The sequence below is a fragment of the Pangasianodon hypophthalmus genome, chromosome 10, assembly GCF_027358585.1.
Source record: "Pangasianodon hypophthalmus isolate fPanHyp1 chromosome 10, fPanHyp1.pri, whole genome shotgun sequence".
Lineage (NCBI taxonomy): Eukaryota > Metazoa > Chordata > Actinopteri > Siluriformes > Pangasiidae > Pangasianodon > Pangasianodon hypophthalmus.
Genome location: NC_069719.1, coordinates 5,828,347 through 5,845,499, shown reverse-complemented (window position 1 = coordinate 5,845,499; position 17,153 = coordinate 5,828,347). Strand labels below are relative to the sequence as shown.

At 39.9% G+C, this 17,153-nt stretch overlaps 1 protein-coding gene across 4 annotated transcripts in view; it reads right to left on the bottom strand.

Moving 5' to 3' along the window:
• hspa12a (heat shock protein 12A) overlaps nt 1-14,400 on the bottom strand; it is a 49,031-nt gene extending 34,631 nt beyond the window's left edge. For 2 of the 4 annotated variants that reach the window (XM_026944201.3, XM_026944203.3), the window contains exon 1: nt 14,112-14,400. In XM_026944201.3, coding sequence (XP_026800002.3) covers nt 14,112-14,130 — 19 coding nt within the window. In that variant the 5' untranslated portion in view covers nt 14,131-14,400. Of the gene's footprint in view, nt 1-12,452; nt 12,588-13,479; nt 14,005-14,111 lie in introns of those variants that run through there. The other 2 variants (XM_034308116.2, XM_026944202.3) reach the window with 2 other exon arrangements.
• Nucleotides 14,401-17,153: the final 2,753 nt, after the last annotated feature.

Here is a 17,153-nt window from a genome sequence, read left to right as displayed (position 1 = left end):
ACCTAAGTTACCACAACAACAACGGATAGCTAGTTATTTAGCAAAGCATGTGTGGGAGTTGCTATCATGTTGACTGTGTGGAAATACTTCAACTAAATAAGGAGAAAACGAGAGAGCAGACTGCAAATCAGATCGATTGCAGTATTGGAATCAGTACAGCTGAGGATTTTCTAAAGCTCTATTCAGACAGGATTAAATTTACATGACATCCTGGGGTTATTTCCTATTTTACAGGTGCTCCTTTGTGTTTTTTTTTTTTTTTGGCTGAATCGGCCACATCAGTGTTTTTCTCCGTCCTCCTCTGAGAAAATTACAGCCAAAATAACACACTGTTTTTCTCCAAACTCAGCTGTCATCTGATCATTTCAGTCCCGGATACATATCTGTGATTTTCTATGCAGATGCTGCTTCACTTTGGGGAAAAAAAAAAAAAGATGTCTGACTGCTGCTACTTGCCGTGTTTAGCATGTATCAGTGACCCGCCCCCCGATATTAAATACTTCTCAAATCGTGAAACGAAAAATGGATGCTTCCCGTATATTTGTGATTGTTTTACTGTATTTTAAAACTGTTGCTGGAAAAAACTGTTGCTGCTTTGGTTCGCCCCAAACTGAAATAAGAGCCAGCGTCTCTTCTCTACTGACCAATTGCGATAATAAATGGTATAAATTATATTTTATATATAACATATAATTATTGTACAATGAATTATGGGTGTGCTGTTAGAGGAAAATAATCAACGACAGGGTGGTGTGAGTAACTGTTACCACCCCAAAGTTTCTTGTGTTCCAATATAACATTCTATTCCTCTTACACCACAGCGAGTTACATTTAATTTCGCAGAACATGTGCATGTGCATGGAAAGCTCCTGCAAAGCCCTGACACTGGAGACTCCTTCACAAAACTCTACAACATTTACTCACAGAAAACTTCTCTTGTAAAAGTTAAAACTTGTTTTAAAAGTTTAAAAAAAAAAAAAACCACATAATATAAACCTGTACTTTGCCTTGTAGCTAGACCTACTAGAGAGCTGCTATAGAAACATAATCAACCCCTTCTGACCAATCAGAATTCAACAGCACTGTGGCGTAAAAAGCGTGTTAACAGTTTTAAGAAATTAGTGGGAAAAACCGATGGGCTCGGTCTAAACAGCGTCTAATCTCCAGCCGGCCAGGTGGGTCAGAGTGCTTCAGTACAACACAGCAGAAATCCTGAAGGACAATAGAGAAAGCCTCATGAGAGAGACGGAATGTACATGTGACCATTTGTGTCCTTAAGGATATTGTTAAAGCCTCTCAGGGTAAGAATAGTTTTCCTTCCTGAGGCTCTGGTTTAGGATTCTCACAATGGACCAAAAGATAATTTCTCAGAAAACAGTCCAACACCATCACAAAACACTCTCCCCTTTAGCCAAGTGCAGGAATTCACCATCACTACAGGGAAGGTTAAGAAAATGAAACACAGCCAGAGATGGTGCTGAGTTTGACAGATTCTGATTTGGACCACTCACATACCTCCTTTTTTACAGCCATATTTAACCCTTGACAGCATCCTGGACTTTCCTCACAAGTGTCAGCTTGTATGGCTACATCTCCATAGATCTGTCTCATGGACAGTGACTCACACAACCGGACATTGTTCACTGCAACGATCGACATTAATGAGGAGTCGGCTTTCATGTGTCCTTTAACCGAGTCCACAGGGAATCCGCTAAAAATGGCGCAAAATGGACATGAGATGAGAACCTGAAACACATGCTTGCTCTACTTCCAAGCTCTTTCTACATATTATATTCAAATTGTTAATCTCTCAACATTACAGCAAAACCTTAGACAGTTATGCTACTCAAAAGCTTTCACAAGAACCTTCACATCTGATATTTTTTGATAGATATTTCCCTTAAAAAGGTCTGCAAATTACTGTAACTTGCAGGCCAGTTTTCAAGGCTGTACCAACAAGGGCTCACACAAAAATCTATAATAATGCACTGTATTTTACACTGCAATTTATTTCTGAAAGTCGTGTCAACTCAACATAAATAAATACTGAACCTGTTCTGTAATCAGGTCTCTCAAAGCATATGCAGAAGGCTAAAAACCCTGAACAAGTCACAGGCTCTTTCTTTTTCCACTGGCACATGAAATGGCTGTGAATGATTTCAGGACAGGAATCTGAATTATTAAAGCAATGTGAAATAATTCAGGTTCTCTTCCCGTCCGTGTGAGTAGCACTCGTTGAGTACGACACGCTCGGGATCTCGTGGTCAGGTCTGGGTTGGAATTGAGCCACACAAAGCGAGTACTCAGCTGCCTGATGGATCCGAGGAATTATCACATCAAATAAACATGGATTTCACAAGAATATCAGGTTTGTATGAACAGTGTTGTAGGGGACTGAGGCACACAGTCTGCCAGCGAGATGTGAACAGAAGACGAAAAGAAAAAGGTCCGATTTTCTGTTCAGTTGTCGTTTATGAAGAAAGTTGGGACTGAAAAGTATTGTTGGCATGTTTATAACAATTAGACACTGATTAGATGCCATCTTGGTATTTACTGACCACAACCCCTTAGTGTTCCTGCAACATATGGCCAACTTCAAGCATCGCTGAATGCGATGGTCCTTGATAATTCAAGCTTTTACTATCCAAATTATAATATTGCAGCTGATGCCCTTTCTAGGTGTTAGAATGTATATGATCACAAATCTGTGTCTGGTTTGCTCTTTTGGAAAGCGGTGTTACAGCATCCAGCTGTGTTTGTTGTGTTTGTGTGTTTGTGTGTTTGTGTGTTGGGGGCAGTCGTGGCCTAATGGATAGAGAGTCGGACTTGCAACCTGAAGGTGAAAGGTTGTGGGTTCGAGTCTCGGGTCCGGCAGGGATTGTAGGTGGGGGAGTGAATGACAAGTGCTCTCTCCCACCCTCAATACCACGATTGAGCAAGGCACCGAACCCCCAACTGCTCCCCGGGCGCTGCAGCAAAAAAAAAAGGGTGTGTGTTCACTGCTGTGTGTGTGCACTTGGATGGGTTAAATGCAGAGCACAAATTCCGAGTATGGGTCACCATACTTGGCCACAAGTCACTTCACGTCACTTGATTCTCAGTTGTAGTCCATTCCTAGCCCAATCCTGTGTTCCACACCACCACTTGCAGCTTTCCCTGCCTTTCCATGAGTTACGGAGTCGACAGTTTGGACTCATCAGCCTTGTGCTCGCTTTTTGTTTGTGCTATTAGTTACTTGTGATTCTGGAATATGACCTCAAGCTTGTTTGTGTAAGTGGAGATTTGCCTGTGCCCTTACTGTGTTTGTAAATATTTGTGTTACCCAAGTTACCAGTCGTACGGTTTGGCTGCCATTTTTTTTCGGTGTGGGAATTTTGTCGGCATTTTTGGTTACTCATGGAGAAAAGGGGCGAAGAAGCGAAATGTCATTTGTTTATCGCCCTGTTTTTGTATAAGTAAGACAGCTTCCTTCTGCACAGTTAGTTTGACAGTTAGACCGTAAATATTTTCCACAATATATCTCCCCCACACAAGCAGTATTTGGTCTTCTCCAATCAGGAGCAACCAAACTGTTGGTTGGTACTTGACTAGCAGTTGATGGAAAAAGCATGGCTCTAAATTTTCTGGTGTTAAAAAGTTCCAGCACTTTCTGCAGTGGAAAAAGGGTGAAGTAAATCTCTTCTGGATCTAAAAACAGCCATGGCATTAGGCAGATTCTTTTATTCAATGATACACAATTCAAAGGTCGTCAAGGTCATGGTCATAAACAGGGGCTTAACCTCATAACTCCCTGGGCATTAGCACTGAATTTTAACCTCTGAGCCACTGTTGCAATAAGAATGCAGGAAGTAAAAATGATCTTTTGTATAGAACATCAAACAATTTACAAAAACTATTATACGGTGTTTACTGTATTATTTTCTATAATGCTTTGAGTTGAGAGTTTGAGATAAGATGTAAGTGTGGAGTATTTTTACTTCGGCTGTCTCACAGACCATGGCCCAGATCTGCGACTGGGGTAAAAACACAGGCAGACACAATCACTGCAGCTAAACCAAGGAGTATATACACGAACACACACCATGCAGGTGTGAACAGTGAGCAAGTCACAGAGCAGGCTCACAATAAGTTTAGCTTCTTATATAAAGCAACAATTTAAAAATTTTGTACAAAATTACTTTTTCAGTGTTAACTGTTGTAATTGATCTAAATCTCTGCTGCACAACACTACCATTCTGCTGGCCGTTTGTTAGCAAGTGTCTTAAGATATATCTTAACTATCATGATATGATATATAATAATTTTGTCTCCCACCTCAACCATCCACCACGCTTAATATCGTAACCATGTGAAAGTGTGTGTGTCTAGCACTGAATGCTTCTTAGCTGTAATACGCTCCTATAAACGAAAATTTAGCCGTGTACAGGGAGAAACTGGAAAGTCACACAAAATGATGAAATCAGTGCAGTAAAGAAAGACAGATTTCTGACAGCAAGAGCCAACAACATCCTTGACTTCATGTGGAAAACTGACATTTTTACTGACATTAACAAAACACCCAGTCTCCAGTACTTCTACATAACCTCATTCCCCTCAATTCTTCCTCTCTGCCTCTTTTCCTTAGGGAGGGCTGTCGTCTCTGGCTAATATCTAAACCATGAAGTAATGCTGGAGTCTAAAATTTCAGGATTTTGTGAGCGCCCTAGAATCCTTCCAAACTCCATATGCTTTTCTTCGTTCCCTTTTCTCCCCTCCAAATATTCATGCTGTTCCATCAATGACAAGCGTGCAATCCAACAAGCTGTAGGTGTTTTACCACTGCACTGCAGTACTTCTGCAGGATTTTAGTAAACAAAAAGGAGGCGACCCTGCTAAAAATGTCAGGAATTCCAGCACATTCACCTGCAGTCGTAAAGCTAAATGTTAACAATGAGTGCATTTACCTGTTAAAAAAAAAATCAGATAACTACAAAAATCTGATCTGGGAATTAATTTGTTTAATTTTCCAGCAGCAAGGTGATCTCTACTTTACCACATCTCTATATCTTTACTTTTAAATAATGCAGCTTATAATAGGAATGTGCTTTTCAAGCAAAACTGCTATTCCACATTTTCAAAGCATGATTTGCACAATATTCTAATACTCTGTGCTTCATTTTCAAATAATTATGAATATGGTCAATAAAATCCTTTTTTTTTTCCTTCTAGTTTTTAAAAGATTTGCCACATGACTCTTCTACAGCAGTTACAGTATTTCTTTCTTTTTTTTGGCATAAATACAGCCTATATCTAACAACTAACTACAAACCATCACTGAAGAGTTCTGAATAATGCCCAAATCACTATTTGATGTTAAATATTTTCTTGTTTGTCTGGGAGCACAGGAGACTAAAGCTGCTGTAATCGTAAAGCCTGTCCTATTGCTCACTCCGGTAAATATTCACAATATGCTCATACTAAACATTCAACACACTCAGCACTGTTTGACTTTACTTTTCCACACCTGTGTACTGTAATGATTTATAATCCCACTATCTGGTGTCTCCCAGAACAGGCCGGGTTTCCTCCCAAGACTTCTTCCGCATGTTGTCTCAGGGAGTTTTCTCTTGCCACTGCCGCCTCTGGCTTGTTCACTACCGATCTAAATCTACATCCAGATTTCTGTTAAGATGCTTTATGAATTGAATTGAAATAAAGGCTCTGTTGCTTCGGCTCTATCTCAAGCCGCTTTACTGGTAAAGATTAAATTAGGAGTTTTCATAGCAAATTGAATTGTTGAATAATGAATAATGAATAATTGAATAATGCTGTTCTTCTTCAAGCTGCCTTTAAGCTCATCAAAGTTTGGAGACATGCTTTTTGAACAAATGCACAGATTAATGCACTAAACTGGAACGTAGCAGATTAATAATACAGTATACTGTATTATTTGGATAAATTTCAGATGGATTTCTTTTAGTCTACTAACGACTTCAATCCGATTTAAGATACCACAGTATGCCGTTTATGACATGAATAACCTGAAAGGTGCCACAATCAGAGAATGATGGGATAATTAGTATGCATGTTTACACACTCCCTTTCCTTTTCATGATATCACTAATCTAACATATCCTAAATCTACAGCCAAAATTGTAACATATTGTTCCAGACGTGTTCATTTTAAATGATTGGTTTGACAAACGATCTTCTAAGACGCACATGTGTGTGCCACACTGATGATGAAGAAATGCAGTACATTGATACTAACAGCCTTTGTCAACACTCGTTACATCATGTCATGCTTAGCATTTGTGTGCGATTGAGAAAAAGCCAGCAAGCAAAGCAGAGAGGGTCTCAGAGACCTTCAGCTGACCTCAAACTGACACGAATGCTTCTGCTCAAACCAACACAAACACACACACACACACTTGCGTAAACACACAGAGATGGCAGACACTTCCTGATAGTTCAACACAGTCTCTCGCAGAATTAAGCCACGAACATGACCTGCTGCCTCTGAGCTTTTCCGCATGCACCAAATAGCACATGTTTATTCATTCGTGTCAAATCTGAAGCTCAATAACACTGGCCTTTATTCAATAATAATAATAATAATAATAATAATAATAATAATAATAATAATAATACCAATAAAAATGTGGGAGTATCATCTGGATATCCCTCGTCAGTAAATGTGTGCGCATCACACACACACATTTAGCCAATGCACCTGAAGGGGAGTTTTAGGAGGATGGAGGAAACTGGAGTACTCGAGGAAACCCAGAAAAACACAAGGAGAACATGCCAAACTGAGCACAGCTGGAGCACGTTACCCATCTCACTAACTTCTCGTGAAGTATGCTATGTTTCAGCACAGAGGAAACCACAGCGTTTTAAAGAAATACTTAACAAAAAAAAAAAAAAAAAACAGAACAAGCTTTCCAAAAAGTAAATATTTCTCCTGCACGTCAAATCCTGCAATGACCATCTGCAGAGAACATTTCGTCTGAGACTGTGCGTGTTAGTTGCTAAAGCATATGGATTTGACACAGCTGGGATAAGAATTCTCTAAAACCTTTTCTCAGTAAGGACACGCTGAGAGAGCCAAGGCTTTCAGTAACCGAAAGACGTTTTTTTTTCCACATTTTAAATCAAATGCTGGCCTAAACAGAAGCCAGATTTTGGAGTTTTGGTTCATTTTCCACCAATGCAAAAAACACCTGCAAGCATCACAACTATAAAAACAAAGAAACGACTGCTTTATCATGTCACCTTGCAATACAACATCACTAAGTCAACATGGAAGAAGTTCTTGGATCCACTCGGATTAGCATCAAGGCTCTGACTGTTCATATTATCCTTCTTCAAAACAAAAATATTCAAATGTCTAAAATGTTCTTAAAAATGATGGCTCAGTGTTTGGTTTTGCATGCTGTGTGTTGGTGGTATGTGCAGCCAATCAGCACTGGATAGTGTTGCTAGCCCCACCCACAAGTGCTATTCCGTCTCCTCCAATCATGAGCAGGTACCAAAAACCATACAGCTGCGGGTTAGTACTGGACTAGCTGCTGATGGAAAAAGAATAGCTCCAGAAGTTTTGGTATTTTGTGTAGTGGAAAAAAGTATTCCAAGCAAATCTCCTCTGTATCTAAAAACAGCTAAGACATTCAGTGTAAAATATCACCGGGCAGATGCTTTTTCAAGATTGCACAATTCAGAGGTCGTCAAGGTCACAGTCAAGGTTAAACAGGGGCTTAAACTCGTAACTTCCCGGTCATCAGCACGAATGAACCAAGAATGCAGAAAGTAGAAGTGATCTTTTGCATAGGACATCAAACAATTACTATATTTACTGTACTATTTTATATAATGCTTTGAGTTGAGAGTTTGAGATAAGATGTAAGTGTGGAGTATTTTTACTTCGGCTGTCTCGTAGACCACGGCCCAGATCTACGACATGATCACTGCTGTCAAATCCATGCTGAGTATCCAGAAAACAGGCAGGCACAGGTCTCACCCAGAAAACACCAGATACACAGGCAGTGGGCACAAACCAAGGAGTATATACACTAACACACACCATGCAGGTGTGAACAGTGAGCAAGTCACAGAGCAGGCTCACAATAAGTTTAGCTCCTTATATAATCCAAGTAAAACCTGGAGATTATGTTTTAATGATGAACGCTGCTGTATCAGCTCCACTACCATGTGTGAAACTGCATGCGGAAAATAATGTGGAAATAAAATCAGATGAATGCATAAATAATCCAGGCACTCTGTGATTTGATTTTTTGAGAGGTTTGAGAAATTTAGGCTAAATGTGTCCTTAAAGTCTACTACAATGGCACTGTCTGTACAGCTAATAACAGTCTCCTGGACACTGAGGCTAATATACAAGCTACAGGTCAAATCTACTGAAATGATGAGCAACATTAAGCCTCCTCAAACTATATCACACACACACACACTTTCAACCATTAGCAGACGTCACTGCCGATGATTGGTTAAACTTCTTTTCAGATTTCACACTGCAGTCGACATGCACAATATTACTGACATGAACCCACTGATCAAGACTAAACATCATGAAATGTGTTAAACTATCCAATCATCTAAAGATATCATATAAAAGTGTAATATCACTACATGCTTAGTGCTTAGGGGGCTGTTTTAGTCACAAATCACAGTCTAATTTTAGACAGATGAGCAGTTCTGAGCAAAGCCACCATTATGGATGTGACATTTGAACTCATATTGACATGCAGTGTGTCTCAGTGTCTGCACACACTTAGCATTAGTGAGACATTGTATTTGTTGTCATGGTTCCTTTTAGAAAGAGTACAAAGATATATACAGAAATATACAATTTACAGAATAGATAGGTAATAAATAAGCTTGACAGGATATGCGGTTATAGAAAAATAATCAATGGTGGGGTTAGTATTACCACCCCAAAGGTCATTATTTTCCTATAACAGCAAAAGTGTCCTAAAGTGTTTTATTCCTCTTATAGGATATCAATTTGACAACGATTACAATTTTTGCTTATTAAAGAATGTCATGCTTTTCTATCTGTTCATAGTTATAGCTCTTGTTTTCTCTCACGTTATTACAGCTTTAACAGCCTCTCTTCTTACCTCTCTATTAAAGCTAATAAAACAAAACAAAAAAATGCAGCTTGCCATATTACCATTAAAACCAGAACGTGCACAGTCATCTGTTCTTACGATCAGATATGTCATATTTACTAATTAAAGAAATTCAATTGAACACAGAACAATAGTTTTATCATTTTTTAATGTTTTGGTCTAAGCGTTACCGAGGAAAATAAAGTGCAATAGTTCTCATAAAAGGAAGATTTGTCTTAACCGCTCGAAAAGAAGCTCTACCAGACTGATGCCTGACCTCTGGCGTGTCTGAAAAATGCAAGCCACTTATTGTGTGCGAGTCCCTGCATGGACACACTGGTCCAAGACATGATTTAACTTCCTCATCAAAATGCATTACGCGACAGAATGAGCAGCAATCAATCTGCCAAGTCCTGGGTCTTTTCATGCCACTTAAATATTATTTATTATTTGCAAAAGCGATGGACTAACAGTGGACGAAGCAATTACAGGTCATTTCCAGTCCTCGTGTTAATGTGTAACGGGGTTTGTGCTCTTTCTGGCGTGCAGCTGCAGGGAATCAGGACCACCACAAGAGAGGAGGTTCCACATAGCCGCACCCTGACAGCATGATCTCCGGCACGCTGCACTGCTGAGTGTGTGAACATGGCCACACCCTACCACTGAGAAAGTGGACTATATCTCATTCACACACGGGTTTGGCGTTTGTCTAAGGGGAGTGTACATCTTTATGTCTCTGTCCACATGGCCACAACCTACTAATGAGAAACTGGACCTCTGACCATGTGTGTATGGTATATGCATGCATCTGTCCATGCGTGTGTGCGTGTGTGTGTGTGTGTGTGTGTGTGTGTGAAAGCTGCAGTGCTGCAGTGATGACCCCTCTCACTCGCTGACTCAGCAGTCATTACACAGTCATTGTCCGGACTGCGTGTTGCCTTTAGTGTAGGTTTGCCACAACGCTATCAGGCATTCTGACGGATTAGACGCTACAATTGAGTCATTTTAAAGGGCTGAAAATGCAAAAAAAAAAAAAAAAAAGTGTAAGCTCAACTCACAATAGCTACAGCATGCTTCGCTTTGTGGCTAACATAAGACTTCAGATCAAGTCACATACATCATAATAACTGCTAGCCAACTGCAAACTACTAAACTGATGTTATTTTAAACATAGCTACAATAAACATCTCCAACATCTCCTAAAGCTTTAGCCTCATCAAGAAATCCAAATTCTATGCATATGCAACTCAGAAACACTCCTTTTCCCCTTTAAACAGGTGTAATAAAAGAGCATATTTGCATACTGCAACCTGATTGGCTCTTCTCTGTTATGATGAAATAACACTGTACTCAACACAGTCTGTCTTTTTACACATTTTGATGCCGCACCACATCTTTCTACTCGCCACTGAATTCAGTAAAATCAGTATTTTATGCAAAAGTTAACAATTCGATATGCCATTTGCTATTTTGTACCGTGAGTGTTTTATCAAAGCTTAAAATAACGTAAGCATAAATTGTAGACATGACTGAGTTGTATTGTATTATGAAATAACGAACAGCTGTCCGCTTGCCTAGCTAGAACCTATCCTGCTATCTAACTAATGTTAGAAAGTAACCTACCAAGCATCATATGATTTATATTTTGTAATAATAAAAAATCCATCATATGATGTCTAGAGGCAAATTAAAGCTTTCCCACTCAGATGATGTCTCCCCTCAACCGGATTAGCAATGCAGCAAACGCAATCATTCACATAAAGCCGCCACGCCACGCCACACACAGATCCAGCAGAGCACCCCAAAGAAATGAACAACATACACTGTAACTTAGATTCTCAAAAGATTTTCACCACAATAAACATGTTTGCACACTCAAATTAATTCTCCTAAAAATATCTAATTATAAGTTTTAACTGACTTTTGGCAGACATTCTGTTATTATTACAAAGACTTTGTTGCTGCATTCTTGCTAATTGACTGATTCTAGGCCTGTTTTTAATATTACTTCATTGCACTTGAACCAGATTTTCTTCATTTTCTCATTTAATCGATTTTCAAACACCCCACGCCTTTGGGCAGCCTCAAGCACATCTCATTATGTGAGTGAGAAAGTGATAGACAAGTAGGTTATTTATTTAACGTCCTATGACTTTCCTGAAACGCCCAGCTTATGAAATGATTTGTTTACAGAAGTTCCTTCTGCACATGTGAAACACATTACTGATCTGCCTAACGTAACAAAACTCGGTGTACCTCTCGCTCACTATGTGAGGATCTGCACTGCCTCGGAGGCCATCCTTCCCCCCGGAACAAAGGGGGCCTTTATGCCCAGTGGCCAAAAGTGCCACCGTGGGAAATGAGGCTGTTTTTCTGCTGTTGGCGTCTTTATTTAGGCCGGATCCCAAATGACTCCCTACTCCCTGTATCACTGTATTACACAGGGGAAGGAATAATGGCTTCTACATCACCCTGGGTCAGTGTTTTCCTTTCTGCTTGCCCTGGGGCAGGACTGAGAGACGCTGCCCTAGGTAGTGCACACCAGGAAGGCATTTGGGATTCAGCCTAACCAGCCAAGGTTAAATGGGCATGACAGGCTAGGGGCTAAGGTGATTCAGAGATTAAGGTCGAGACAAATGGTCCAGGCTGATGCACCAATGCATATGCAAAGAATCGCAATTAGCGAGCGCGTGTCAGCTTTTAAAGTGGACACACAACATTTACATGCAGCATCCGGACAGCTGAAATGACCTGCAGATGCGCGCTCATTTTACCAGCATGCAAAGTCATCAAGGTTGCCTCAAGGTGCGAAGCTTTTAAACTCGGCCCATGCTGCTGATCGATTAACAGAGCTGAACACACGTCCTCATGCTGACTCCAGCATGCTCAATGCCGGCCACGCAACGCACACGCACACGTAACGCATGATCCCGCACGCCAGACACGCGCGCCCCTCCCGCATTCCACCAGATTACACCATCTTGGCTGCATCCCAATTTGCTCCCTTATAGTGGACTACACAGGGAGCAGAAGCTATTTCACATCGCATGCTGCGGTTAACTTCTACACTGAGTAATGAGACATTTGGGATTCGGCCTCTGCGTCCTGAAGGACAGTCGCGTTTGTCCCGCGCAATGAAACTGTCAACGACCTGCAACTCAAAAGCCTTCAAGTTATTCCTAATGAGCAAGAAGACATGGCAGTGCTTTCAGCTCTCGCGCATCAGAGATGCAAAAGATGCACAGTCTAAAAACAGTTCCATCATATACAACAGGCAGCTATGGCGCACAGAAGCGACTGATCTGACATGCGTTTAGCTCGAATCCCAGGCTTTTCTCTTACCTCTTTGCGGCTTCACCAGGGGTGATGAAGATGACGGCGGTAATGAGGCACGCGGACTTTTTGCTGCATTGACTCAGCGCTCTCCAGCACTGTACCACGTGACCTCGCGCTGCGCCGTTCAGGGATGGCCATCATGACTCACTTTACAGAGTCGATTCTTTCAAACAAACCCGTCTAAAAGAATCGAACTAAGAGTTCGAACCGTTTGATTCGTTTGATTCACCACCCAAAGCATCAGTTCACACAGCATTAAGCAGGCCAGTTACAGCTTTATACCTCATGCTGTTTTAGTCTTGAGAAAGTAGTAATCCTGTACTGTGCTCTGAGAAAGTAGTAATCCTGTACTATGCATTGAGAAAGTACTAATCCTGTACTGTGCATTGAGAAAGTACTAATCCTGTACTATGCTCTGAGAAAGTCGTAATCCTGTACTATGTTCTGAGAAGGTAGTAATCCTGTATTGAGATGTAGCCTACAGTTCCAGCTCAATATCTACCTTGTGTTATATACAAATATAGTAAAGGCAAGTTTTTGACCTAAATTATAAAAATATTTCTGATTCCACATTTATAATTACCTTTCCAACCTTACCTTCAAAAGTTATTTATAAATGTGTAGAATCAGAAATATTTCTGATACTGAATTTCTGACTCTTACACTTTCATCATAAAGGACCAAAGGACAATTAATTTCAGTCATTTATCCTGTGTAATACTTTATGTTTCAAAATAAAAGCTTTTTTAGTCACTTAGGCATATCAGGCCATGCATAATGGGTAACACCTCAAACCAGTGATTAATTATGGACATTTTTACAATAATTAAAGTGTTAATAACATACCAAAGCCTTAATTGAGACTCTGCAAGTGGGAAATAACACCATTTTAAAAAGCAGTTAAATGCAGCATAACTGTCCATTTCTTTTTGGTCAAATATAACAGCATATAAAATAAGAAAATAATTGGAAATTGGAAGAATTGGAACACAGTCGATTGATTCACGCTTAAGATTCGATTCACACAACTCACTTAAAAAGAGTCGTTTAAAAAGATTCGAACAGCTGACGAGTCGTCGATCACTAGCACAGTTTTAGCTTTGCAGCTGTAAACCTCATGTTTTGTCTTCTGGAGCTTTTCCTGTAGAGGAGCCAGATTAAAGCCTGCTCTCAGCCAGGTAGCCAGGTTAAACTGTCTGCTTCATGTAAACGGAAGCTCAGTGTGGATAAGTGAGCAGGAAGCCTGCTTCAGAAACTCCACAGAGCTGCACTTATTCAACACAAACTGGAGAAGGAAGTGTAAAACTGCAAGGGGGAAAAACTTCATTTCCGCCCACTCTGGTCCTCTTAAACATCTGTGTCCCTTCCAGGAGACGCAGCCTGCTGAGATTCACACTGTAACAACAAAAACTACTACTCTAAAACACAGCATACACACTCAAAGCCAACTGCTGCAGATCAAAACACACTCCGTCCCAAACCACAAACTACTACAGCGACCGAGTAGGAGTCACACTCCAGCTAGGTGCGGTTTGGGACGCTGCCCACAGCCTGCACTCTGAGAGCACACTGCGATTATGAGTTGCATCTCAGAACAACAAAGCAAGCCGCTGTCACCAAAATGTAACCAAATGAACTCTGCAAAGCGTGGAACAGGTTTCTTACCTGTTATATTGTCAGCCATTGTATCCACAGTATCCTTGTAGGACTATTTTATCCTTTAAAAATCCTGAAAATAACACCGGAGCACACTTTTCACTTTTAACGCAGGTCATTGGGTGTTTTAAAGAAAAACTTGAGCTTTTATATGCTCCACTAAAACGGAGCAGTCAAAATAGATCTAGACAGAAACCTTGTTTTTGTCGACTTTTTCTCTTTTTTTGCCCTGGATGTGAGACACTTTAGAGAAAGGAAGTCTGTTAGCTCGCCGTCCCGCCCCTCACGCGACCCCCCCGGGGCTTCACTGACCTAATGAGGGCTTAATCTGCGCAAATCGAGCGCAGCCACACTGGACTAGCCTAACCTCTGCACATTACAGAGGCATCCCACAACATACTCAGGACATACCTTAAAAACTAATGTTCAACAACAAACAACTGAAATTATCCAAGTTAGCCTAGTGTAACTCTTAACTCTAGCCTAGTGTAACTCAATAAGACACTATAAGGAGATTGACAGTGTTGAGTGCAAAAGTTTGCACACCCTTAGGTATACCCTGTGAGACACAGGTTCCCAACCCTGGTCCTGGAGAACCCCCTGTCCTGCACATGTTAAGTGTTTTCCCTGCTCCCAACACATCCTTTATCTCAGGAAGGGATGCTCATTAGCTGATTAGTTGGAGCAGATGTTTTGAAAAATCAGAGTTTTGGACTGATGGTATTCCTAGTTTGTGACTTAGTGAGCCAGTATCAGAATGTATTTTTGATAGACTTCAAAGCACTATTGTAAGTCACTCTGGATAAGGGCGTTTACCAAATGCCATAAATGTAAATGGGACAAACTCTAAAATGTGCAGGTCCAGGGTTGGGAACATGGTTTTGAAATGTAGCACACTAAAATTAAGAACAGCATTTGTGATTCAAGTACATCATTTTTATATAAATACAGTTTCTACCTTTTGTTCAGTTACACAAGGGGTTTTTCACAACTGGGATGCCATGTGTCCCACTGATATTGTATTAAACATACAGTATGTATGTAAAGTAAAAGATATTTTTAACATAGGTAAAATGTTCTTCACAAAATCCTGTGTGCATGCTTCAAATATCTTGAAACATTAATAAAACCTATAAAATCCAGAGCACTCACAAAACAGCATTGTGCATTGTGACTACACTTTACCTTGAAATATGATCATTGAAATACTTCAAAAATCATTTTTTGATGATTCCATGAGTTGTCCATTATGTATGTTTTAGTTCACTCAACTCTGTTATGTCATGGGAAGAAGTTGTTCTCTCATTCTTTTTTTTTTTTTTTTTTCCTTTCACTTTCACTGATGTTCAGGCTGACAACATTACTCTGAAAATACAAACCTGTTACTCAAATTATAAATTAAAAGTAAATTAAAAACCGTCTATGCTAATACTCATTTAAGAGTAAAAATGTATTTATTACTAGCAGCAAAACCTTGCAAAAAAAAAAAAAGATAAATGAGATCATTGCTACACAGACATTTTGGTTACACAGTGTAGGTGTAAATTATAGGTTTCTTTTGTAAACCAACTCACTGATTAATTGGGAAATATGGGAATACACACTATCCTTTGGGCACCAGGAACACACTTACAAACACTCAAAATATATAACAAGCAAGAACATTTATCAGACATGAATTCTGGCATTTCTGAGAGAGTCCTAAATTACTTGAGCTTATTATTTTTTTCTTTCATTCATTCATTTATACATTTATACCACTTTATCCTGGTCAGGGTGGCAGTGGACCTGGAGCCTGTCCTGGGAACGCTGGGCACGTAGTGGGATTACACCCTGAATGCGACACCAGCTCAGGATCAAACCCAGGGCCTTGGAGCTTTGGGGCAGCAATGCTACGAGCTGCAACACCATACCACCCTTATTGAATTTTCTTCACTGTAAATAATCTCAGGAGTCTCACGAGTCAATTTTGACTTTCAGTATGTGTGTTACAATAGTTTAGTTTGGAATAATCCTTCAAATGGCTGGTGTGAATGTTCTCACTTCAAAGTCTTCAGAATATGCTTTAGTGATTTCATTTGCACATGTGACGTTCCATGTCACAGGAGATGCAACGCAGAATTACTAAAACATCCTATATGATATAAAAAGCTGTTAGAGGTTATGAATAATAGCATTCATGTTCTGTTCACTACTTTTTAATGTATATCATGCAACACAATTTCAAATATTTTTTAAAATACCAAAATTATTTTCATGTCATTTATTAGAAATGGACATAAGATGGTGACAGGGATTTCACCAAGGCAACAAGGGCAAGTCAGTGATGGCATTTTAACAACAGTATCATTTAAAACACAGCTATATGTGGTTATCACAGCTCTATATAAAGTCTCTCATTTGTTTTCACTACAATTCCAGGCCATGGTTCATGGATATGGCTACAGTGATAACCTTGATAGTCCATACAGCTGACCAACCTTTAATTACTGTAAACCCCTAACAAACAAACTCAACATGGATATCTATACATGATACAAATAAAGCTAATTATCAATTATGATGTTGCTTAGAAAGACAGAAGACACCAGTATGAAAAACATAACTATGCATGCAACTGGTCATTGTGTATGGGAGATGATAAGACTTACCGGTCATGTCCAGAGACGATATGCCACTATAAGTCAGCTTTTTACCCCATCTAGTGGTCACTTCCAACCTGACCCCATAAGACCCTTCAATTAGCAAAAAGAGCAAAACAGAAACAGAGCATTTCACACAAAGAGGTCCACCCTGCTACATACAGCCAGAGGCTGGGATGTGATTAATCCTGTAGAATCCTGTCCACATGGATAAAGTGTCCCACAACATGCACAACACAACTGAAGCTGAATACTCAGCTAAGCAGTAAAATTGCATGATAAATTGTTCTCCCACATCACCTCATTGCTGTGTTCCCTGCAATGGAACGCTCTGCAACACATCTGAGCGTCCCCTTTGAGCTTCTAGCACGAGTCGACTTATATAAAAATTTATTATAAAATTATCGAA